Source organism: Delphinapterus leucas, chromosome 6, assembly GCF_059928025.1.
Source record: "Delphinapterus leucas isolate spDelLeu-1000000601 "Yukka" chromosome 6, BTC_Dleu_Yukka2, whole genome shotgun sequence".
NCBI classification, from domain to species: domain Eukaryota; kingdom Metazoa; phylum Chordata; class Mammalia; order Artiodactyla; family Monodontidae; genus Delphinapterus; species Delphinapterus leucas.
Genome location: NC_143134.1, coordinates 19,370,034 through 19,389,441, shown reverse-complemented (window position 1 = coordinate 19,389,441; position 19,408 = coordinate 19,370,034). Strand labels below are relative to the sequence as shown.

At 42.6% G+C, this 19,408-nt stretch overlaps 1 protein-coding gene across 1 annotated transcript in view; it reads right to left on the bottom strand.

Moving 5' to 3' along the window:
* Positions 1–285: 285 nt before the first annotated feature.
* The window catches only part of ADRA1A (adrenoceptor alpha 1A), an 84,658-nt gene continuing 65,535 nt past the window's right edge, over positions 286–19,408 (bottom strand). The window contains exon 2 of the mRNA XM_022595016.3: positions 286–3,544. Coding sequence (XP_022450724.1) covers positions 3,027–3,544 — 518 coding nt within the window. The 3' untranslated portion in view covers positions 286–3,026. The remainder of the gene's footprint in view (positions 3,545–19,408) is intronic.

Sequence of the window (19,408 nt, the reverse complement as noted above, 5' to 3'; positions counted from 1 at the left end):
CAAAAGGGAGGTAAAAGGAAGAAAACTTGACGCGTAAAGTGCTTTTCTGAAATCCCTGCAAAGGTCTGGGGAAATTCTTGAGTAAAGAGATTCAAGGTCTCTCTTAAGGCGTGCAATTTGAATTGCAGGAGAAACTCAAATTTCACCTATCCCACAATGTCAAGTTGATCTTTGGTGATGTTTAGACAATCCCAAAGCAACTGCTTTTTATAACACATTAGAGAAGATATTTTGACCACTGTTACTCTGGGTATGTTCTTCAAACTCCAAATAGAAGCAGTAAACATGTGAGTATAAATATGACGATCATTTATTTAACTGTGACAATTTTAGAGAGCTTTTGGCATGCTCAAAGGTACAGAGATTTTTGTGGATGAGTAAAAATATAACTCGTACATTGTTTATCCCGCTTTGGACTAAGTCTTGGGTGACATTATCAATTTCTTGTAAAATTGGCATGTTTATACCTAATATCATGTCATGGGAAAGGAAAAAAATGTTAAAGTTTGCCTCCCTGGAGGGAGTAGGTATAGAGAAGGGTGTAGCAGACAATTATTTATGGATAGTTTTACATGAATACAATTGTCATGGCTTTTATCTGATGACCGAAAGATTTTCGAGTTGTTTATTTGTTTTGTTTTGTTTTGTTTTGCGGTATGCAGGCCTCTCGCTGTTGTGGCCTCTCCCGCTGCGGAGCACAGGCTCCGGACGCGCAGGCCCAGTGGCCATGGCTCACGGGCCCAGCCGCTCCGCGGCATGTGGGATCTTCCCGGACCGGGGCACGAACCCGCGTCCCCTGCATCGGCAGGCGGACCCTCAACCACTGCGCCACCAGGGAAGACCTCGAGTTGTTTATTTTGATTAGAAGTGGCATTAAAGCTAGCTTTCCGGCGATCCTAAGCTTTCTAGTATCTAAAATTTAAATTTGTCTGTGGAGATGTTTAAAGAACATCTCAAATATGGAGCCATGTTCTGCTGAAGAAAAGCTATTACCCTTCTCTTCATGGGGACACACTTCCTGTAAGGGGGAGCCTGGTAAGATTTAAAAATTCAGATCCTAAAAAAAGTTCTTCTCAACAATGAAACTGAAGTGAGGCTTGCATAGTCAAGTCCTTCCCTGATGCCTACAGGCATAATAGGACACCTACATCTGGAAGAGCTGTCAGGAGACATACAAACAGACCAGAAGAGTCTAAAAATCCAGCCAACATCTACTGCCAGAATCCAAGTTACGAGCACAAGGCACAGTGTCTATCTGGTCAACCATGAGACACTTTCCAGAAAGGGCTGAGAAAGCAGTAACATTCTAGGTCAAAACACGACCAACAACCAAACTCAAATCCACACGCGAGCATACCTTCCAGGGCACTATGCAGAGAAATTAGCCTTTTAGAAAGATTTCAGGAAATTATCATTTTGCTGCAAGAAAAGAAGGAAAGGATGATGGGGACACTACCTTTGCTGTGAAGGTTAAATAATGGCTACAATCTGCCTTGAAATTCTTAGAGGGAATTACCCCCAATAGGGGAAAAAGGCCACAGAAATGGTCAGGAGTTTAAGACCAGTGATTCTAGTCAAGAATTATTTCAAAAACATAAATCTTCTTTTAAATTCTTATTGTGGAATGCGAAAATATTTTAATTTTTACATATAGTCACCATCTGTATCTTTGTAATATATGGAATTATTAAGGTTGACCGAAATTTGGTATACATAAAGCAAAAAACAGTGTGTTCCCCAAGCTCTTGTAAAAAGCAGGGATAGATTAAATAAACGGACGATTGGATCTTTTATCAGAATAAATAGGCTTCTGTCCAAAACCGTTTGCAAACTTCTGTTTCTGATGGGTTTTTGGTGACCAGAAAGCATCCTCCCAAGCTAAGCGTGTGTATCTTTCAAAGTTCTGGATCATCAGACTCATTCCAACATGTCCCATGTGCCCCGGGGACTGTGGACTTCACTCATTATGCAGTAGTGAAGCAGCTGAGAAAAAATGGGAGTCGTGATATGCCTTTCAAAGTATTATAAGCTCTGTTTTTTCATAATGGAGTTCTGGAAAAGGTAAGTGATTTGCCAAGAAAAGCCTTTCTAGGCCATGTTGAAAAGGCTGTGGAGTAATTTTGCAGCCTCTATCTTAGCGTGAAATTAGCATACCCCAACCCAACCTCTTGATCTTTAAATATGTTACACAAGAAGCCTTCTTCCACCCGATCTTTGAGCCACTTAATGGAATTCTGTCCGTAGAAGTTAAGTTGAAAAATCGACCCTCATCTTTACTGTGTTCCATTAGGAAAAGCCATCTTTCCCTGACTCTTTCTAGACCCAAGTGTAGATGATGTGCCTCCAGTATATCAGAGACATAATGAGTGCCCCTCACTCCCATCCTTAGGGAATCAGAAGCAGTCACATTATAGCCAAAGGTAACTCTCACTGTCAAGTTTCACCCAAGCCGAGAAACTGGATGTGTCAGAAATGGTAGAGTTTAAAACTTGCTCTAAAAATAACATGTCTGGATACCGGCCACCATCTTAAGTCTCTTCCTCTCCAGGCCCTCTCCCCGTAAAAACCCAAAGTGGTTCTCAGTAAGTTTAGCCTGGAAATAAAATCCCCTCACTCCATCAAGAAATAGCTCCAAACTTAGAGTGCATGCTCAAAATATTCATGATGAAATCATAATCCTATATTTATAGTCTTTTGGATTGTGTATGAAATTCTGTTTCCCATGGTGTTTTTCGTTGAAAGGGCCAGACATGGAAAGCGGGCTCAGAGGATGACCCAGAGAGCATCAGCCTCAAGGAGATGCTGTTTATCATCATTGTGAACGGGATGGTTGTGTGACACCCTCCCTCTTCCCTAAGCCCTACCCACTGCCCAAGAGTCGGGTCTCCTCCCCAGCCCATTCCCAGATGGTCCCTGGTTTAATGGTCCTGTCTCATCACCCACAAAATGTGAACTGGCCTTCCCAGTAGGAAGTGGAGTGGGTGCCTAAGATCATGCCCCTGTCCTGATCCTTCCTGTCCTCTAGACTAGACTTCCTCCCCATTTTCACTGAGGGAGATGGTATGGATCTTAATGGTTGGAATTTGATGATTCTCTCCATGGCTGGGTGTCGAGAGCCCCATGCAGCAGCAGACCTGCAAAAAGCTTTTACTTCTCACCCGGGCAGTGGTGCAGGCTGATTTGTCTTTGGGCACTGTAATCCTGGCAGATCCACGCGGCAGGGAAGAGAAAAATTTCCATTCACAGACCCCATCCGTCTTGGAGATCTTATAGAAGGTCTCTCCAGATCCCACTGGAATGCGCACCAGGTCCTTGTGCTGCCCCTCCAGGGCGTGGCTGGGTGGGTGCAGAGTATAGCCCAGGGCATGTTTGGAAGACTGCTTTCGGTGCAGACACTGGATTCTCAAGACATTCTGAAAGGCCTTTTTAAACTCTTGACTGGAGCATGGGTATATAATGGGGTTGATGCAGCTGTTTAGGTATCCGAGCCAAAATGCTATTTTAAAAACTGTTTCTGAGGGCCTGAAATCAGGAAAGAAAGACCCTGGAAGAAAACACACAGATTCATACATGTTATTTGCAAGCCAACGGGCCAATTGGCTAGGAAAGTAAAGCAAACCAACAAACAAACACCTTATTATATCTTTAAAAAGTTTCAAATGATTCCCAGTGCATTTGAGTTTTCACGTTTGACCGACTGTCCCCTAGGAACCCCTTGGTAATATCCTCAAAGGCCATTCTCACTTGGTCCACATGTGCAATATTATTTAAGGGAAAAGACCCAAAGGGTTAGGGCTGTGCTGGTTCTTAGTGATAAAACATTACTTGGTGTCCGCTATAAAGCTTTAAAAAATGAAAACGTGAAATTTAGGCTGAGTCTACATATGCAAATTGTTTTTCCTGAATTTAAAAATAAGTTGAAATCCATTCAAAAATTCATAATAAAATAGGGTTACCTGAATGTTCCCTTTGTTCTTTGGTGCAGTATTATACAGGCACAGCCTAAATAATTATGAATTCTTTCTCTCCTGAATATTGGAGTTGTATATTTTAATGAGAATCCCAAATTTATAAAATATTGACTTGGCCAACTTTGGCCAGTGATTTTTGATTATTTTCCTTTGATGATGCCTTTTGACAATTTTCCTTTGATGATGCCTTTTGACATTACAGTATACTTGTCTGCTTAAAATACTCCAGTAGCAACAAATTGCTTGTCCATAGCTTGACATGCAGGGTCCTCCACAGTGCTAAACCTACTCTAGATTTCTAACATTAACACTTCCATTCTAAGCAGACTCACTACAAACAAACTACAAATGAGATCATTGCTCATTTTTTTTGTTCTCTTAAGTCGGGTCCAGATGTCTAAAATGCTCTTTCCTGTCCTCTTCACCTATTTTAGGTGATTTAGGTGAAATCCGCTAATTTACGCGGCAGGGATCAAGCTTCAGGCGTCTTTACATCTTACATGGTCACTATCTCATAGCTCTTGGAAGCAGAATGGCAAAAGCATGGAACCCTAAAGCAGGAACTGTCTTAGAGGTTATTTTATTCGGTTATTCAATTTCCAAGTTAAAAAAGTGATGATTAAAGTGGCTGTCACAAACTTAATAGCTACAGTACTAACATAGTGATGGATAAAGAGATATAGAACTCCAAACCCAGTGTTCTGTATTCTCTGCACAACTTTTTTCTTTTGCCTCAGCTGAATAAAGGTCTTGATTTTATGTCTTTCTTTTTGTCTCTGCTCTAGAGACCCATCAGAGTCATGAAAAACTGATGGGTAGGCTTAAAAATCTACTCTGGCAAGCAATGCCCTGAAATTTTGCAGAGAATCTCATAAATATAAACAAAGAGTAAAGTTAAATATTGCAGAGCCAGAGAAGGCAAAATGGTACAGTGATTAATGAGAGCATTTTTTTTTCTCTCTGAAACACACTCCCTGATAAATTCAGTGTGTCTCAAAGAAATTAAAACACACACACACACACACACACACAAAGTATTATTCTTTAGCTCCAAAGCTTTTAACATTTTCCTATAATTATAAGTTACTCATATGGAATGTCTGATTTGGAACAGGCTAAATACTTTACATACAATTTAATCATCATTAGTAACATCAAGAGTTACACGATTCCTACTGTGTAGCTCAGGGAACTCTACTCAATACTCTGTAATGACCTATATGGGAAAAGAATCTAAAAAAAAGAGTGGATATATGTACATGTATAACGGATGCACTTTGCTGTACAGCAGAAACGAACAACATTGTAAATCAACTAGACTCCAATAAAAAATTTTAAAAAGTTATATGATTCGTATCAACATCCCCATTTTACAAATGAAGACACTGGTTTAATGAGATTGAATAATTCAACTAAAGTCACTCAGCAGATGGTTACCGGGAGGGCTGGGATTTGTAATTGGGAAGTCTGACTTTGGGGCCTTTGTTCCTTTATCGAGTCTCAAAATATATTAGAATAATACATCTCTAGGGAATGAGGATGGTGTGTAGAGAATGATGAGGGGTACAGCTGGGGGTGTTAAATTGGAAAGATGGTTTTTCAAACTTAAGCGGAGAGGTGAAGAAAGCAGCCAATACCAACATGAATGGTGGTTTTGTGTGAATGTAGTCAGTTCCAGAAAAAATTCATCTTAATTCTGATGCCTATACGTTGTCCAATATTTCTTCCTGATAGTAACAGTGACAGGATTAAGGGAACCTACTTCACAAGGCAGACCTTGGCTCAGGCTTAACGAGAATATATGAGCAGGGCATGCCCCAAGTTACCTTGTCTTGGAATTTCGCTATTCTGTAAATCAGCTAGAGAGGGAAGTGTATTTCCCTTATTTGAAGAGCTTAAATTAAAAGAAAAAAAAAAAACACATGAATTCTGAATGTGAATGCTAGTGAGGTGATTTGGGATCCTTGGAATTTCCCATAATTCCTTCAGGGACACTCTCTGTGCTCACAGAGCCCCGTTCTGCATTCAGACATCTCAACATTTCCTTTTAGTCCCTCTCCTCCCATTTCTCTTCTCTCCTTCGAGGCCCCCTTAATGCCAGGTCTGGCCGACGCAGTGCCAAGTCACTCTGGCCTTCCTGTTGTTGTCCACAGCTTCAGAGGTAAATGCTGGTCCTTTCTCTCATGTGCCCTGCTCAAAACACCCATTTCCTCACTGCAGCTGAGGTAGAGGGTGAGAAAGGAGATGGTTAAAATGAATTTACACTAAGATTTGAAAGTCAGATAGCCCAGCTTTAACCCTGCAGGAATACTGTGTTGCTAATCCAAGCAAATCTCTAGATTTTTGCCTTTTCAGATAGTGAATGGGAGAGTCTTCTGGCCAGAGGCTTTCCCATAAACGAAACCACTTGGTTTATCCCACTAGGTGTGTGACAGCACCTAGATGTGTTTAAACCTAGCATGATCTGCACCCTCCCAGTCTGATGAGCTCACAGGGGCGGACCATGGGACCTATTTCTCCTGCCCACTGTGTCCATCCTCCCTTGGGGGTGATTCTCTCTTGGCAGCTCCCAGCTGGGGTTAAGAGAGAGACTCATAACTGTGCTTCTTTCAGAGGCTTTCCAAAAGTTAAGAAAAGACGGCACAAGGCTGTTTCCATCCTTATTTATATTATTCACATCTTTAGATAGCTTCCTTCCCTTAATTTTTCCTCTCCTAGGAAGAGAAGATTGAGCTGGGATCAGGCTTGGAAAAGAGCTGTTGCTTCCTGGTCTCGATCAGGGTGTGCTCATCTCGGTATCCACTTCCCTGCTCAAATCTTTCCACTCAGGCACCATCTTCTCTGAACTCCTCACAATTTCTATTCCTAACCTCACTTTCTTCCCAGATCCCTCTCTTCTTGATGACGATGGTGATTTTTAGACTTGGAAAGCAGCTGGACCATGCTTCTCTCTGTCGTCCACCCATCATGGTGTGGAGCGCCAGGGTTGAACCTGCCTTGCTTAGGGATGGGCACCTAAGACCCAGTCACTAGGTTGTAAACTCCCTCTGAGCTGGTACCATGTCAGTTTTGCTTGCTCATGGAGCTCCAGGACCTAGCACACTGCTGGCATCTCAAAGGCATCCTTCTAATTTTTGCTGAATGAATAGCCGATTCCTTGAATGAGCTACCGAATGAATGAATAGTCCTCCCCATGACTCTGCTTCACAGTGTGGCCTGGTTTCTGCTCCGCCTGGGTCATAGCTCTTATTTCTCTTCCTGCCCCTGCCTTCCTTCTGTTGTCTCTTTCTTTTTTCTTCGGCCCAGTTTCTGCTCAAACCTCTGCTTTTCTCTGGGCTGTTATTACACTATTTTATTTTTCCGTGCTGCATCACCTGGTGTCTAACACTCTAGTTTTTCTCCCCATGCTTCACAGGAAGAGCCAGACTTTTGAATTATCCACAGAAGCATAAGGTCTCCTATTGTTCTTGTCACCGTAGGTATGTTGTGCTCTTCAACAACTTCTGTCCAGACTCTGCTTCAAGAGGAGCAAATAGCTTCTGGCTTAATTCCCGGGAACCCCTCGCCCTGCAGGCCCGGTCATCCTTTGCATATGACATTTGCCTCATTTAATTCTTGAGCTTTGGAAAATCCCCAAGGCCCTGGGGACTCTTCCCTTCACTGAGTTTTCCTCCACGATTTGATCCTGCTGCAGAATTTCTGACTCTTCTTTTCAGGACCCTCCAAACTCCCTGATCAACTAAAACTTGGCCAGACTGAGATGGGCAGAGCATGAATGTATCCATGAACACCATCAACATCTTCACCCTTGGAGAGTCAAAATCTTGGCTTCCGTTGTCAGGGTCCCTAGATTCCAATGAGAAATTGAAACTGATGTGTTTGAGGGATGTCACTTAAGTCTCATCACTTGATGTCCCCTCCATTGGAAGCATTTGACTTTTTGTTTCTGATCTGGGGCTTATCTGTAGGCTTATGATGGTGGACACTGGGGACCATCTTAGTGAAGGCTGTGCCACTAGAGTCACGTTTTAGCTACAAAGTTACAGCAAAATTTGCTCTCAACGCCCCCAATACAAAGAAAACCATTTTCCGGCCAATGTTGGTCTCCTAAGTGAGTTTTCTCCACCAGTGTTCCAGTTCACTCTAAGACACAGTGAGGATAAAAATGGAGTTCTCAAATTCCAACCCAGCACTGGTAATAGAAGGTTCCTCTTCAGTTCAGCTCTTGCAGAATCAGGGGACTCGGTATAGAAGCAGAGTCAGTCTTCTGGATTCTAACCTCCCAGCTTCTAAGCTTCATTTCACCTACCTGAAAACTTGACATCTTAATGACAACCTTGAGAGACATTGGGTTATGACAAACCCTAATTAGCTGGAGCCACAGAATGCTAGGGTGTGAAGAGTGGCAGAAACCTAGCAGGCACTGTCAGCCTGTCCTATGCAGATGAAGGTAGTACAGATGGGAAGGGAAAGTGGTTCCCACAAAATCATCTGCCCATCTGCGGTCCAGTCAGAATGAGACCCAGACTCTGCTCTGCTTCCCCCGTTTCTGCTCCTGACCTTGTGCACCATGTGGCAACCCCAGAATGGCTGGGAAGTGTTAACGGCAATATGTCTAGCTGTTGTCACAGGATGACAACAGGTTCTGCAGAGATGATGAGAAAGAAGGGGGAGGAGAGTAGTATCATCAATAACTACATCATTTTAAAAAGTTGTACTGTTCAAACACTGGGGGAAAAAAGCAGTGGGTGATGATCTTGGAAGGGCTTATCTGAAGGGTATCACATTCTGAAGACTGGAGTTTGAATGACTGCAATTTAAAAAAAATATGGACTCCAAAGCAGAAGCTAATGCTATGTGACCATAGGAGACAATAACCCTTAATCGTTTCTCTTTGTCCAACCAGTAGTCTCTCCACACGTCTGGTACCAGTCCAGTGTGGCCGGTATACCTCTAATGAACAGGGGAGACACACCAGCTGTTACACAAATAGATGGCCAGTTCCCCAGGCCAAGGAGCTCCAGTGCCAAGCAATATTCAGGCCAGATCAGTTGGCATCTTCTGGCCAGGAAAAAAGTTCTGTCCCATTGATGTAATTCCAGAGAAAAGCTGTTGGAATCAGAGTATGAGCACAGACAGACCCAAGTTTATTGTCATCCTGGAGTCTACCAGACGCCTCCATGTTTCGCTGCTGGTTTTCCTGTGTCACAGTGACTTGCCTGAGCCCTCCTGAGGTTTATCCAGGGGCCACCCTTGGGCAATTTTCAGCCAGACAAGAATATTTAGGTTAGCTCCCTGGAATGGTGGTCAGAAATCTCTAAGAATGCTGACCGGATTAACTGCAGACTAGAACCCTAGGCTCTCAACCCAAGATTCATGGATAGACTTCCCGTGAAATGAAATACAGTCTGTGTATGAACAGAGATTTTCCTGAGAACAGGAATTCAGCTTTTGTCAGCTGCACACAGTGGTCTTGGAGATGCAAAAGATGGCTGAGCCTGCCTCCCAGCTACTGAGCAAAAGCTGAACCTCTGGCTGGGGCACGTCACTTAGCCCATATGTCCTGATAAGAGCATCCAGCTTACGAACATGGTAAGAGGATGCCAGTTTACACCTCTTTAGAAGGACCTGCTCTTTTCTTCTCCTAGTTAACTGGGACTTGAAATAGCACAGCTCTCATCTTGTGCCTCTGAGGGCAGTCATCTGATTGCTCCCTGGAGAGAGTTAACATGTTGGGTCTTTTCTGAACTTTCTGGAGGGAAACTTGAATAGTAATCAAGGTGAGGAAGGATGGTGTGGGAGGGTGTAGTGAGCAGGGGAAGAGAGGCACATTGTTTGCTGGGTATATAGCATTGAACAGAACAAATCTGGAGCACTGTGGGGACCCAGTGGAGGATGGGAGCGCTGCCCCTTTTCTCTTTTTCTGGGGACTGAGGTATATCAGCCTATGGTTACTGTTGTCAAAAACCACTGCTTCTTCCAACCATGGTGGGGAAAAAGGTTGGTTGGGGAGACATTTTCTCATACCTCATACTTCTGCAAGTGGGAGACATTCTTCATGGGATCTTTCTGGCTGGTCAAGTGTAATTCTGCAGAATCAGGGATTTTATCCTGGAGGAGTCCAAGCTGCTGGAAGTAAAGCTCTTCAAAGAGTTCCTCTCTCCAGTTACCGAAGCCCCAAACAATATTTCTCCTTTTAGCAAAGAGGACTGTGTCTCCCAGAACATGCATGTGAGGCCCCCAAACCCACGATGACTCGGGAGAGAATGACTCTGACCCAGGTGCACTCGACTCACCATGTACATTTCCCTAGAAGAGCTCTTTGTGTTGCCTGTTTCCTTTTGAAATGAATACATAATTCAAACGATTTCAACAGATTGCAAGATTTTTTTCTCCTTTACTTAACAAAATATATTTTGATTCAGGAAAACGATAGTAATTAAGTCACGAGTTCTTTTGTAGGTTGTTTCCTCAAAAGCAATCTCCTTTCATAAACCAACTTATTTTCCAAACTTTGCCTTTTTTCATTAAGGTCACCATTGTTTCATGAGTCTCACATTAGAAGCATCTTCTTATCATCTCTACAAAAGCTTTCTCCTACCACCCAGTGTAAAGAAGAGGCGTCCTCAAGCGTATACCTGTGAGTGTGGTTTATTTCTTTCATGGCACGTACGATTTCTTTTTTTTTTCTTTCAAAAAAATTTTCTTTTTCCTTTTCCTTGTGATGAGGATGTTTAAGATCTACCCTCTTAGCAAACTGCAAATATGCTACTGTATTATTAACTATAGTTACCATGCTGTACGTTATAGTCCCAGGACTTATTTGTTTTATAACTGGAAGTTTGTTATCTTTTGATCCATTCACCCATTTCATACCCTGTAAGTCGTCTTGTTTACTTGTTTTCTTTGACAGTCTCATTCTCCAGAGTGTCTAATAAGCACTCCAGTGGTTTTCTTTTGGAAAACCAAAACTGTCAAAAATGATACCCAAGTCTGTGCCAGGAGGGATGATTAAAGAAACTTGTGGGGAGATGGCCAGAAGGGAAGAGGGCAGATTGAAAGGGGGGAACTCGAGGTCCTAGGTTAGGTTTTAGGGAAAACATCCTGATATCCATCCTGGAGATCTGTGTCTTCTGGAGGGAAAGAAGGGCTGGGAGGAGAAATCCCAGGGTTGTTGTCATGAGACACACCTGTGTAGAGGCATGTGTGACACTCTGAGGCCCAATGACAGTGAGTCACACTGAGTGGGAATGGCATTTGCTCTTCTGTGGTCCAGGCTGCTGGTGGCTCCAGGGTACCCATGCTCCTTGGCAACATGGGGGCTTCACACACACACGTCTAGGGCCTAAGGTGCTATGGCAGACGTCATCTGGTCACATCCAAGGGGATGGGACAGAAAGCAGTGGAAGCCATGAGGGAAAATTCCCAGAAACAACCAAAGGAAGGGGAGGTTTTTCAAGGGGATAAGGGAACCTCATAATAGTGAGATCGGCCAAGATATGTGTTGTACATGATCTTTTTGTTGCTGATAAGATCAAGTTCAAGCTCATCACCTTGTCATTCAAGGCCCTTCATCATTTGGTTTCACCAGCCTTAACACGACATTCTCTCCCGTTATTCATTCACTTAACAAGTAATTTGCTTAATGCCTTCTACGAGATAGGCACTGTTGTAGACATTGGAGATAGAATGATCAGGAAAATGCACAAGGTTCCTGCCCTTGGAGTTTACATTTTATAAGTATTTCCAATAAATACCTGTTGAACTGAATTGTGAATTTCCAACAGCAAGGCTATCTTCTTGCCATGGTTGACTTTTCACTGTAACTCTGTTAATCCACCAAGGTGACTATGGCCTCTGCTCACACGGTTGTCACCTTCATTCTCCTGCTCCTCTCTCAGTGACCTGTCCCTCTCCCCTAGTCAAACTTGGATTCCTTCAAAATCTCTCTGTCTTCAAAATTGTGCTTAAAATCCAGCTCATCCATGAACCTTTCCTTCTTGATAGTGTAACTTGTTTTCTCACCTCCCCTAAGCATTCGACCTTAATTCCTTTTCTCTATATAGCACTCATCACCATCTTCTATGCTTATTTCTTCTTTGTCCCTTTCCTTGAATATGAACTCCTTGAAGGCAGAGGTTTTTGTCTTTTCATTTCACTGCTATGTCCGCAATGCCAACAACAGTTTATAACATATAGTAGGCTCACAACAAATACTATTGAACGAATAACACAATCCTTACTTTTAATGTCTCTCTAAAGACACATACTACTCCTTATCCTTCCTTTAAATTTCCTTCAGTGACGAACAAAATTCTCAATAAATGTGTATCAAATCAATGGATGACATTTGTTGATGGAAGAAAATGACATTTTGTATAAAACTCCTGCTTCAGCCACTTAAAGGTGGAAATACACTCTTAAATGGAGAAACAGAGCGTGTCTTAACTCCCATTCCAACACTTTATCTTCCCGATCTTCAAGACACTCATATTTACACAAAAATAAAACCATTCTACAAATAATTTTATACAGCTAAGTTGTAGGCACTTCATAAAATGATTACTTCCAGTACTTATAAAGACATTTTATAGGGCCCTGTAGGAAAGGCCAGAGCCTGTCATTAAGATGCGATAGTCATCAACAGTCTCGCATATTTGTGGGATGTGAATCCAAGGCCAAACACCACAAATCCGAAGCAGTGACAGAAACAACCAAAATCAGTCGCCCAGGGAGGAAGCATGGGAGTTCCTCATGATGATGTGCCTTCATGTTCAGCTTAAAGGCTACTGCAGGCTCTGTTCCAGAGTCTGGCCACCAGGGACATGGGGGAGTTGGCCATGTAAGAGGTCAGAGGTCAGAGGTGACCAGGGGAGCCAGCAGGGGCTGTTGACTCTGGACTGAAGGTAAAGATATGGAATCTGAGTTCTCTGGACAAGTCCCTACTTGGAAATGACATCCCAGGTACTCTCACTGGCCACTGGGTCACCCAGAGGCATGTCCCCTGATGCTGTAGGCATCCTCCAGGAATATCATCTAGTTCAGTTCAAGGTAGAATACGAAAAACACTTTGCTCTCTACTGGGAGCTCCTGCACATCCCCTTCCCCTGCCTGGGTTACGCCAGGGATGGAGATTGCCTTTGGCCCCTGCTACTTCTCCCCAGCCCTAGACTCAAGCTGGACCAGACCAGCAGCATGCCTGACCTCCATCAAAAGTAGATGGTATTCAAACTGACATAACATACACGCATAGGCATTTTACTAGCTTATTTTTCAAAATAAAAGGTGCTTTTGGGGAAGCTGTAATCTGACTTCTAAATATAGCTGGGCAAACTAATTTTAAAATACAGAAAAGGGTTGGGAAAATTTACTTTTTAATTTTAAAAGGCAATAGAGTATGGCCCTGTTTTGATTATAGACACCTTTGAAAAAAAGAAATGACTATGCCTCCATCTTTCATAATAAATGCAATGCCGAGACATCTCAGTTTTGCTTGCAGGAGACACTCTCATTCTTTTCCAACTTAACCAAGCCTTTTGCAGTCTCAACTGAGAACTGTCTGACACTCTAAGGCGGGAGATGGAGGTCAGGGAAGCTCATCCATTTCCATGGTTTCGATTTCTTTTTTTGCCTTGATGAATTCTCCAATCTCTATCCTGAGGCCCTAAGCTGGCTCCTAAGCTCAGTTCTGTATACACAGCTATTACCAGACATTTTTCCTGGTGTTTCCAAACCATCTCATTCTTAACATAACCAAACTGAGTTCACTGTGTCTCACAAAACCTACTCTTTCTTCTCTGGTCCATCCTCAGTAGATGGCACCCCTTCCCCTAAGTTGTCCCAGCCAGACACCCACTGTCATCCTCAACCCTTCACTCTCCCAACTCTTCCACTCCATCCAGCCACCCAGTGCAGACCACAGAACCTTCATTCTTCTTGTCACCATCCATCCTAGTTCCGGCCGCCATCATTTCTAGCTAGGATCCCGCATCAGCTTACCAACTAAGCTTCCTGATTCTCATCTCACTGCCTTCCATCCTACTTTCACATTGTAGCCAGAGGGAGTCCGAGAAAACAAGGCTGATTTTATCTTCCTTGATTAAATCATTTCAGTGACTCCTCACTGAATTCAAGATCTAGCACAAATCCTGTACTAGGACTTATTAGGTTCATGGGTCTGGGAGAGTGAAAATCCACTTTGCTAGATAACTAGTTAGTGGACTATGGTGATCCCAGTGCCATTCAAAGACTCTAGTTAGTATTACAGAAAAGTAGAAAATTATAACCAACAGGAATAACGGTGTGTAACTGTTACCTCAAGTGAGCGATAGAGCATTTTTGTTCGCTAGGATAGGGTTTAGGGTTACAGATGTATCATTAAGGAGTCCTTAATCCTAAGGAACAAATATTTGGCTTCCAGACAGAATCACGCCCACTAAAAAGTCTTCTCAAGGTCAAGGAATAGAAACCACTTATGAATTTCCAGCCGTTCCAGTGGTAGCGATGACAATGGTTCAGAGAGTTTTGCAACATCTGGAAGGTCTGAGTTGGGAATAAAGATGCCTGGAGGAGAGACATGGAAAATGGTGAAGAAAAAGCAAAGACACAGACAAATGCCTTCGAGGCTTCCTGTAAAGAACTAATCCCTGGTGCGTGGTGTGGTTTTCTGTGACCAAAAACAGTCATGTTTCTAAGGAAAGGTTGTTCCCCACTGTGGTGGCTCCCCTCTGAAATGCCCACCCAACGTCTGCTCGTCAGGTGATTAATTCAGAACTCACTAGATAATCGCAAACAATCGTTTTTGGATGCACTGTTAGAAAAAGTAGTTTCCCTCAGCAACTCCAGCCCAGCTGGGTTCAGTCCCCAGGCAAGTGTGGAAGCAGCAGAACTTTTACCTGGACTAGTTATCAATTTGTCTCTCTCATTCACAGAAAAATTTCCATGGGGAGAGAAGAAAGCTACAGTTTGTCAACATGAAAATAATGATACTTATTGTTGTCTCTTATTCCAATGTGATTCTGGTGAGTTAGAAGTTAGCTCCACTTTACGTCTCGAGATGGTATCAGTGTTAGCAAGTGGCTGGCTTAGGAGCATGCTAGAACCTGGGGCTCTGGCAGGTTTCCATTTTCCTAGTAGTTTGGTTTTTTTCAGAAAGCTTACATATCTAAGAATAACTAAAGAGGGATGCTATTAGCAGCAGGGAGACCAACTAGGAGACCAGTACATTAACCTGTCTTAGATTTCTGACCAATGGCTAAAAGCCGTAGGAAATCAGATTTGGGCTGCCCTGAAAGTAAGTCTTAGCATCAGTGAAAGTATCCTAAGATAGGATGTATAACCACTCACTGAAGCATCATACTGGGGACCCAAGCATCATAAAGCATCCTATTAAAACACTCTCAAGGGAGCCTTCTAACCCTGAAGTTTTAGAACTCCCTAGGAAAGCAAACAGTACTGGGGGACAAAACATTGGTTGTTGTGAATGTCTTGCTTCCTTTTTAATACTGCAATAAAGAAATTGTGCATTGGAAGTATTTTAAGAGGCACATACATATAAGAATACGGACATGTTATTGGATCTGACAAGTTACTCAGCTGATTTAACTTTTTCTGGGAATGGCATGTATTTCAATCATCTGTAAATTTTCTTCATAGTCTAGTTGGGATCCAGCATACATATTTTGATCTAAATTGTTGTTGAAATTATTTATAACCACTTCCCATAAACTCTTGAGGCACCTAGAGCCAAGCGGACATCTGGGCTACAAATAGATAAGGATGTGAATATGCAGAAAGGGTAAGGCACGTGCTCAGGGTTACACAGCTGGTGAGCAGCAGGGCTATAGATTAAAAATTCTTGTCTTCAGACTCCCGGTTCATAAACCTTTCTATTCATTAATACACTGAATTTTTCAATTGCAAGAGTAGAAATATCTCTGATTATTTGGGAGTGCTCAGAGAATCTGCTCTAAGAAATATGGATGCCATCAAGATTACTATCTGTAGCTAGCATTTAGATATGAAGTATATAGCTTGAGCCCTTGCTTATTTTTTGAGCTCGTGACCCATACATGCATCTCCACTTAGATGTCTCACAGGAACCTCAATATTAATCTGTCCAAAATGACACCCTAATCTGTTTGCCTTCCAGTATTCCCCATCTCTATAAATGATATTTAACATTCACTCATTTGTTTGTGACAAAAACATGGCAGTCAATCCTGATACCTTCTTGATATCTCCAGTGGACTATACCTCCTAACAATGCCCAAGTCTTTGCACATCCCTCTGTCTCACTGTCATGGCCCAAATCCAAGCCACCACCATCTATCTTCTGCAAGAGAGGCTTCTCATTGGTCTCCTGCATGCATGCGTCATCCTCCTTTTTCTCTAGGACAATCTTTATGAAATGCAACTAACTCCAATTCCGTGACATCTCTGCCTATATGTCTCAAGCGCTTTCCAGTGCTCTCAGATGAAATCCACAATCACTAACACGGCTCATCAGGCCATACGATCTGGTCTTGCCTCTCTCTCCTAATCTGCCTTGCATACCTTCCACGACGCCTCCAATCATCCTCACCTTCTCTCAGTTCTCTGCCCCAGGACCTTCACACCTGCTGTTCCCTTTACATGTAATGGTCTCTCCATCTCCATCCCCTTTGTGGTGCTTACTCTTCCTCATCCTTTAGGTCTAAGATTAAATTCCAGCTCTTCAGGAAAACTATCTCTGATCTCTCTCTACCCACCTACACACTCCGGATTCCACCTAGGAATTCTCTTGTTAAATGCAACCAAAACATCCTATACTCTTCATTCCTAACACTTGTCACAATTGTTCTTATATGATGACGTGTATGATGATTTGCTTAATGTCCTTCCCTATATAAATTTCATCAAGATAGGAATTGTGCCTGGCACAGCATAGGCATTTAGTAAATATTCATGAAAAATACTCACATTCACTGAGCACTCATATGCCAGACACCGTGTAATATATTTTGCAAACATTATTCCATTTAACTCCTCCCTACAGCCCTATGTGGACATATTCTCACCCCCATTTTACAGATGAAGAAACTGAGGCTTAAGGAGTTTAATTCACAACTAAAGAAACAGCTGAGCTGAGCTTCAAACCCAGTCCTGTTTGACACCAAACTTATGCTTTTAACCTCCAGATTACGCTAAGAGTAGGTCTCTGCTTTGGGGGCTTTCTAATGAAAATAGTGTTCACCGTTACAATGCTCAAAGTTCAAAACAAAAACAATCATCCGAGTGGCCAAGAAAATTAATCACACATCTTATGTACTATTTTTCAGAAAGCAGAGAAATGTATAATTCAAATCATTAAAACAACAATAAATTCCTCCAAGTTAATAATTTTGTTTGTTCAGGTTAGACATGATTGGCCACGTGAAAAACTGTGAACATTATATTCTGTCAAAAAACCTTTGACAAAACTCTATTAATAAAGTAGGCTTAGAAAACAATCAGGTTAGACTAGGTCAGAAGGTATGATTTGTCATTTATTAAAAAAAATCAGAGTTCAGGCCTAAAAGGAGAACTGAAAGCTGCGGTTCTTGAACATGGAGAGTAGGAAAAAGTGAAGGAGAGCAAAATGAAAATAGTCACCATCTATTGTGGTGCAAAAAAATACCAATTCCTGGGCTTCCCTGGTGGCGCTGTGGTTGAGAGTCCACCTGCCGATGCAGGGGACACGGGTTCGTGCCCCGGTCCGGGAAGATACCACGTGCCGCGGAGCGGCTGGGCTCGTGAGCCATGGCCGCTGAGCCTGCGCGTCCGGAACCTGTGCTCCGCAACGAAAGGGGCCACAACAGTGAGAGGCCCGCGTACCGCAAAAACAAAAAACAAAAAACAATTCCTGCTACAGACTCTTTAGAGCTGCTCCTTGTTCCTGGGAAGGAAATCCTGATTGCTGACTTACTGGTCTACTGTTAAGGGCAGGTTTCCTACCTTCTCTGTGCCTCAGTTCCCTCCTACAGGTAAGCACAGTGCCTGGCTGTAAGCACTCATTACATCTGAGCGATTTCTTCTTGCACATATGTCAGTTCTGCATCTAGTTTCAGGGTATCTCCCTCATTCATTAGCGCTGATCTTGTCTATTTTTAACCTTCAGGGATACTTTCCAAGGTCAGAAACCAGACCTTCTGGTTATCCATGAGTATATCTTCCTATCGAGATGCATCTGGGATTCTTGTTCTGACAGTAGGGCTCTGGTCTCCTGTGAGCCCTCCCTGACAACATTTCTACTTGATTATCTCCTTAAACAGTGATAAGCCAGGTACCTCACCTGTCATTTTCTCAACGCAGCTGCTCTGAGAATTCCCAGGTACTTGGAGAGAACTTTGACTCTTATTCACTGTATCGGGGGGAAAAGTTCATTCACACTGAAGTGGGTTCCCATTTCTTGGATAGCCTGCTGCCTGATAAAACCTAACTTTGACAACAAAAAGGAAAGGTATAATTTTGTCCGGTTGAGAATTTTCTTGGACTGGGTTGAGTCTAATTACATAAATAGTAGGTGTTTTTCCAAGTTGTGCTGTGTCCAGACTAGGGCTAGAGCCACACGCTCATTCCATTGCATTTCTCTCTTGAATCCCCTCCTCACGAAGGGGCACCTGGCCTTTCTACCACCTGGCACTTTGTTTCTTATTTTTGTCTGTTTTAGATGAAAAGGCTCTTAGGAATGAGGCATAGTTTTCTTGGTTTTGTCTTCAAAGTTTTTAAAGTTTCACGATCCCATAAAACCTGCAAGAATTCTTCAGAGACCGTGGGAGTGACAATGGCAGTTCTCGTAATAATAACAATAAAAATAGATGTTAATTATTGAGCACTTTCAAGTGTCCAGTATTGTGTTAAGTGCTTTTCATGAATCACCTCATTAACTCATCACAACCCTATAAGGTTACACTGTTTATCCCCATTTTGCAGATGGGGAAAATGGGACTTGGGGAGTTTAATAACTTGCCACAGAACAATCAGCTAGTAAGAGTGAAGCTGCGTTCAGATCCACCTCTGTTTGACTCCAGATCCTGCACTGCACCCCGTTAATACTGAACTTGTCAAACAAACCAATCAAAAAATGAGAAAACCTAAATAGACATTTCTCCAAAGAAGACATACAGATGGCCAACAGGCATATGAAAAGATGCTCAACATCGCTAATTATTAGAGAAATGCAAATCAAAACTACAATGAGGTATCACCTTACGCCGGTCAGAATGGCCATCGTCAAAAAGTCTACAAATAACAAATGCTATAGAGGGTGTGGAGAAAAGGGAACCCTCTTGCACTCTTGGTGGGAATGTAAACTAGTAGGGCCACTATGGAGAACAGTATGGCGACTCCTTAAGAAACTAAAAATAGATTTATAATATGATCCAGCAATCTCATTCTTGGGCATGGGTCCCCAAAAG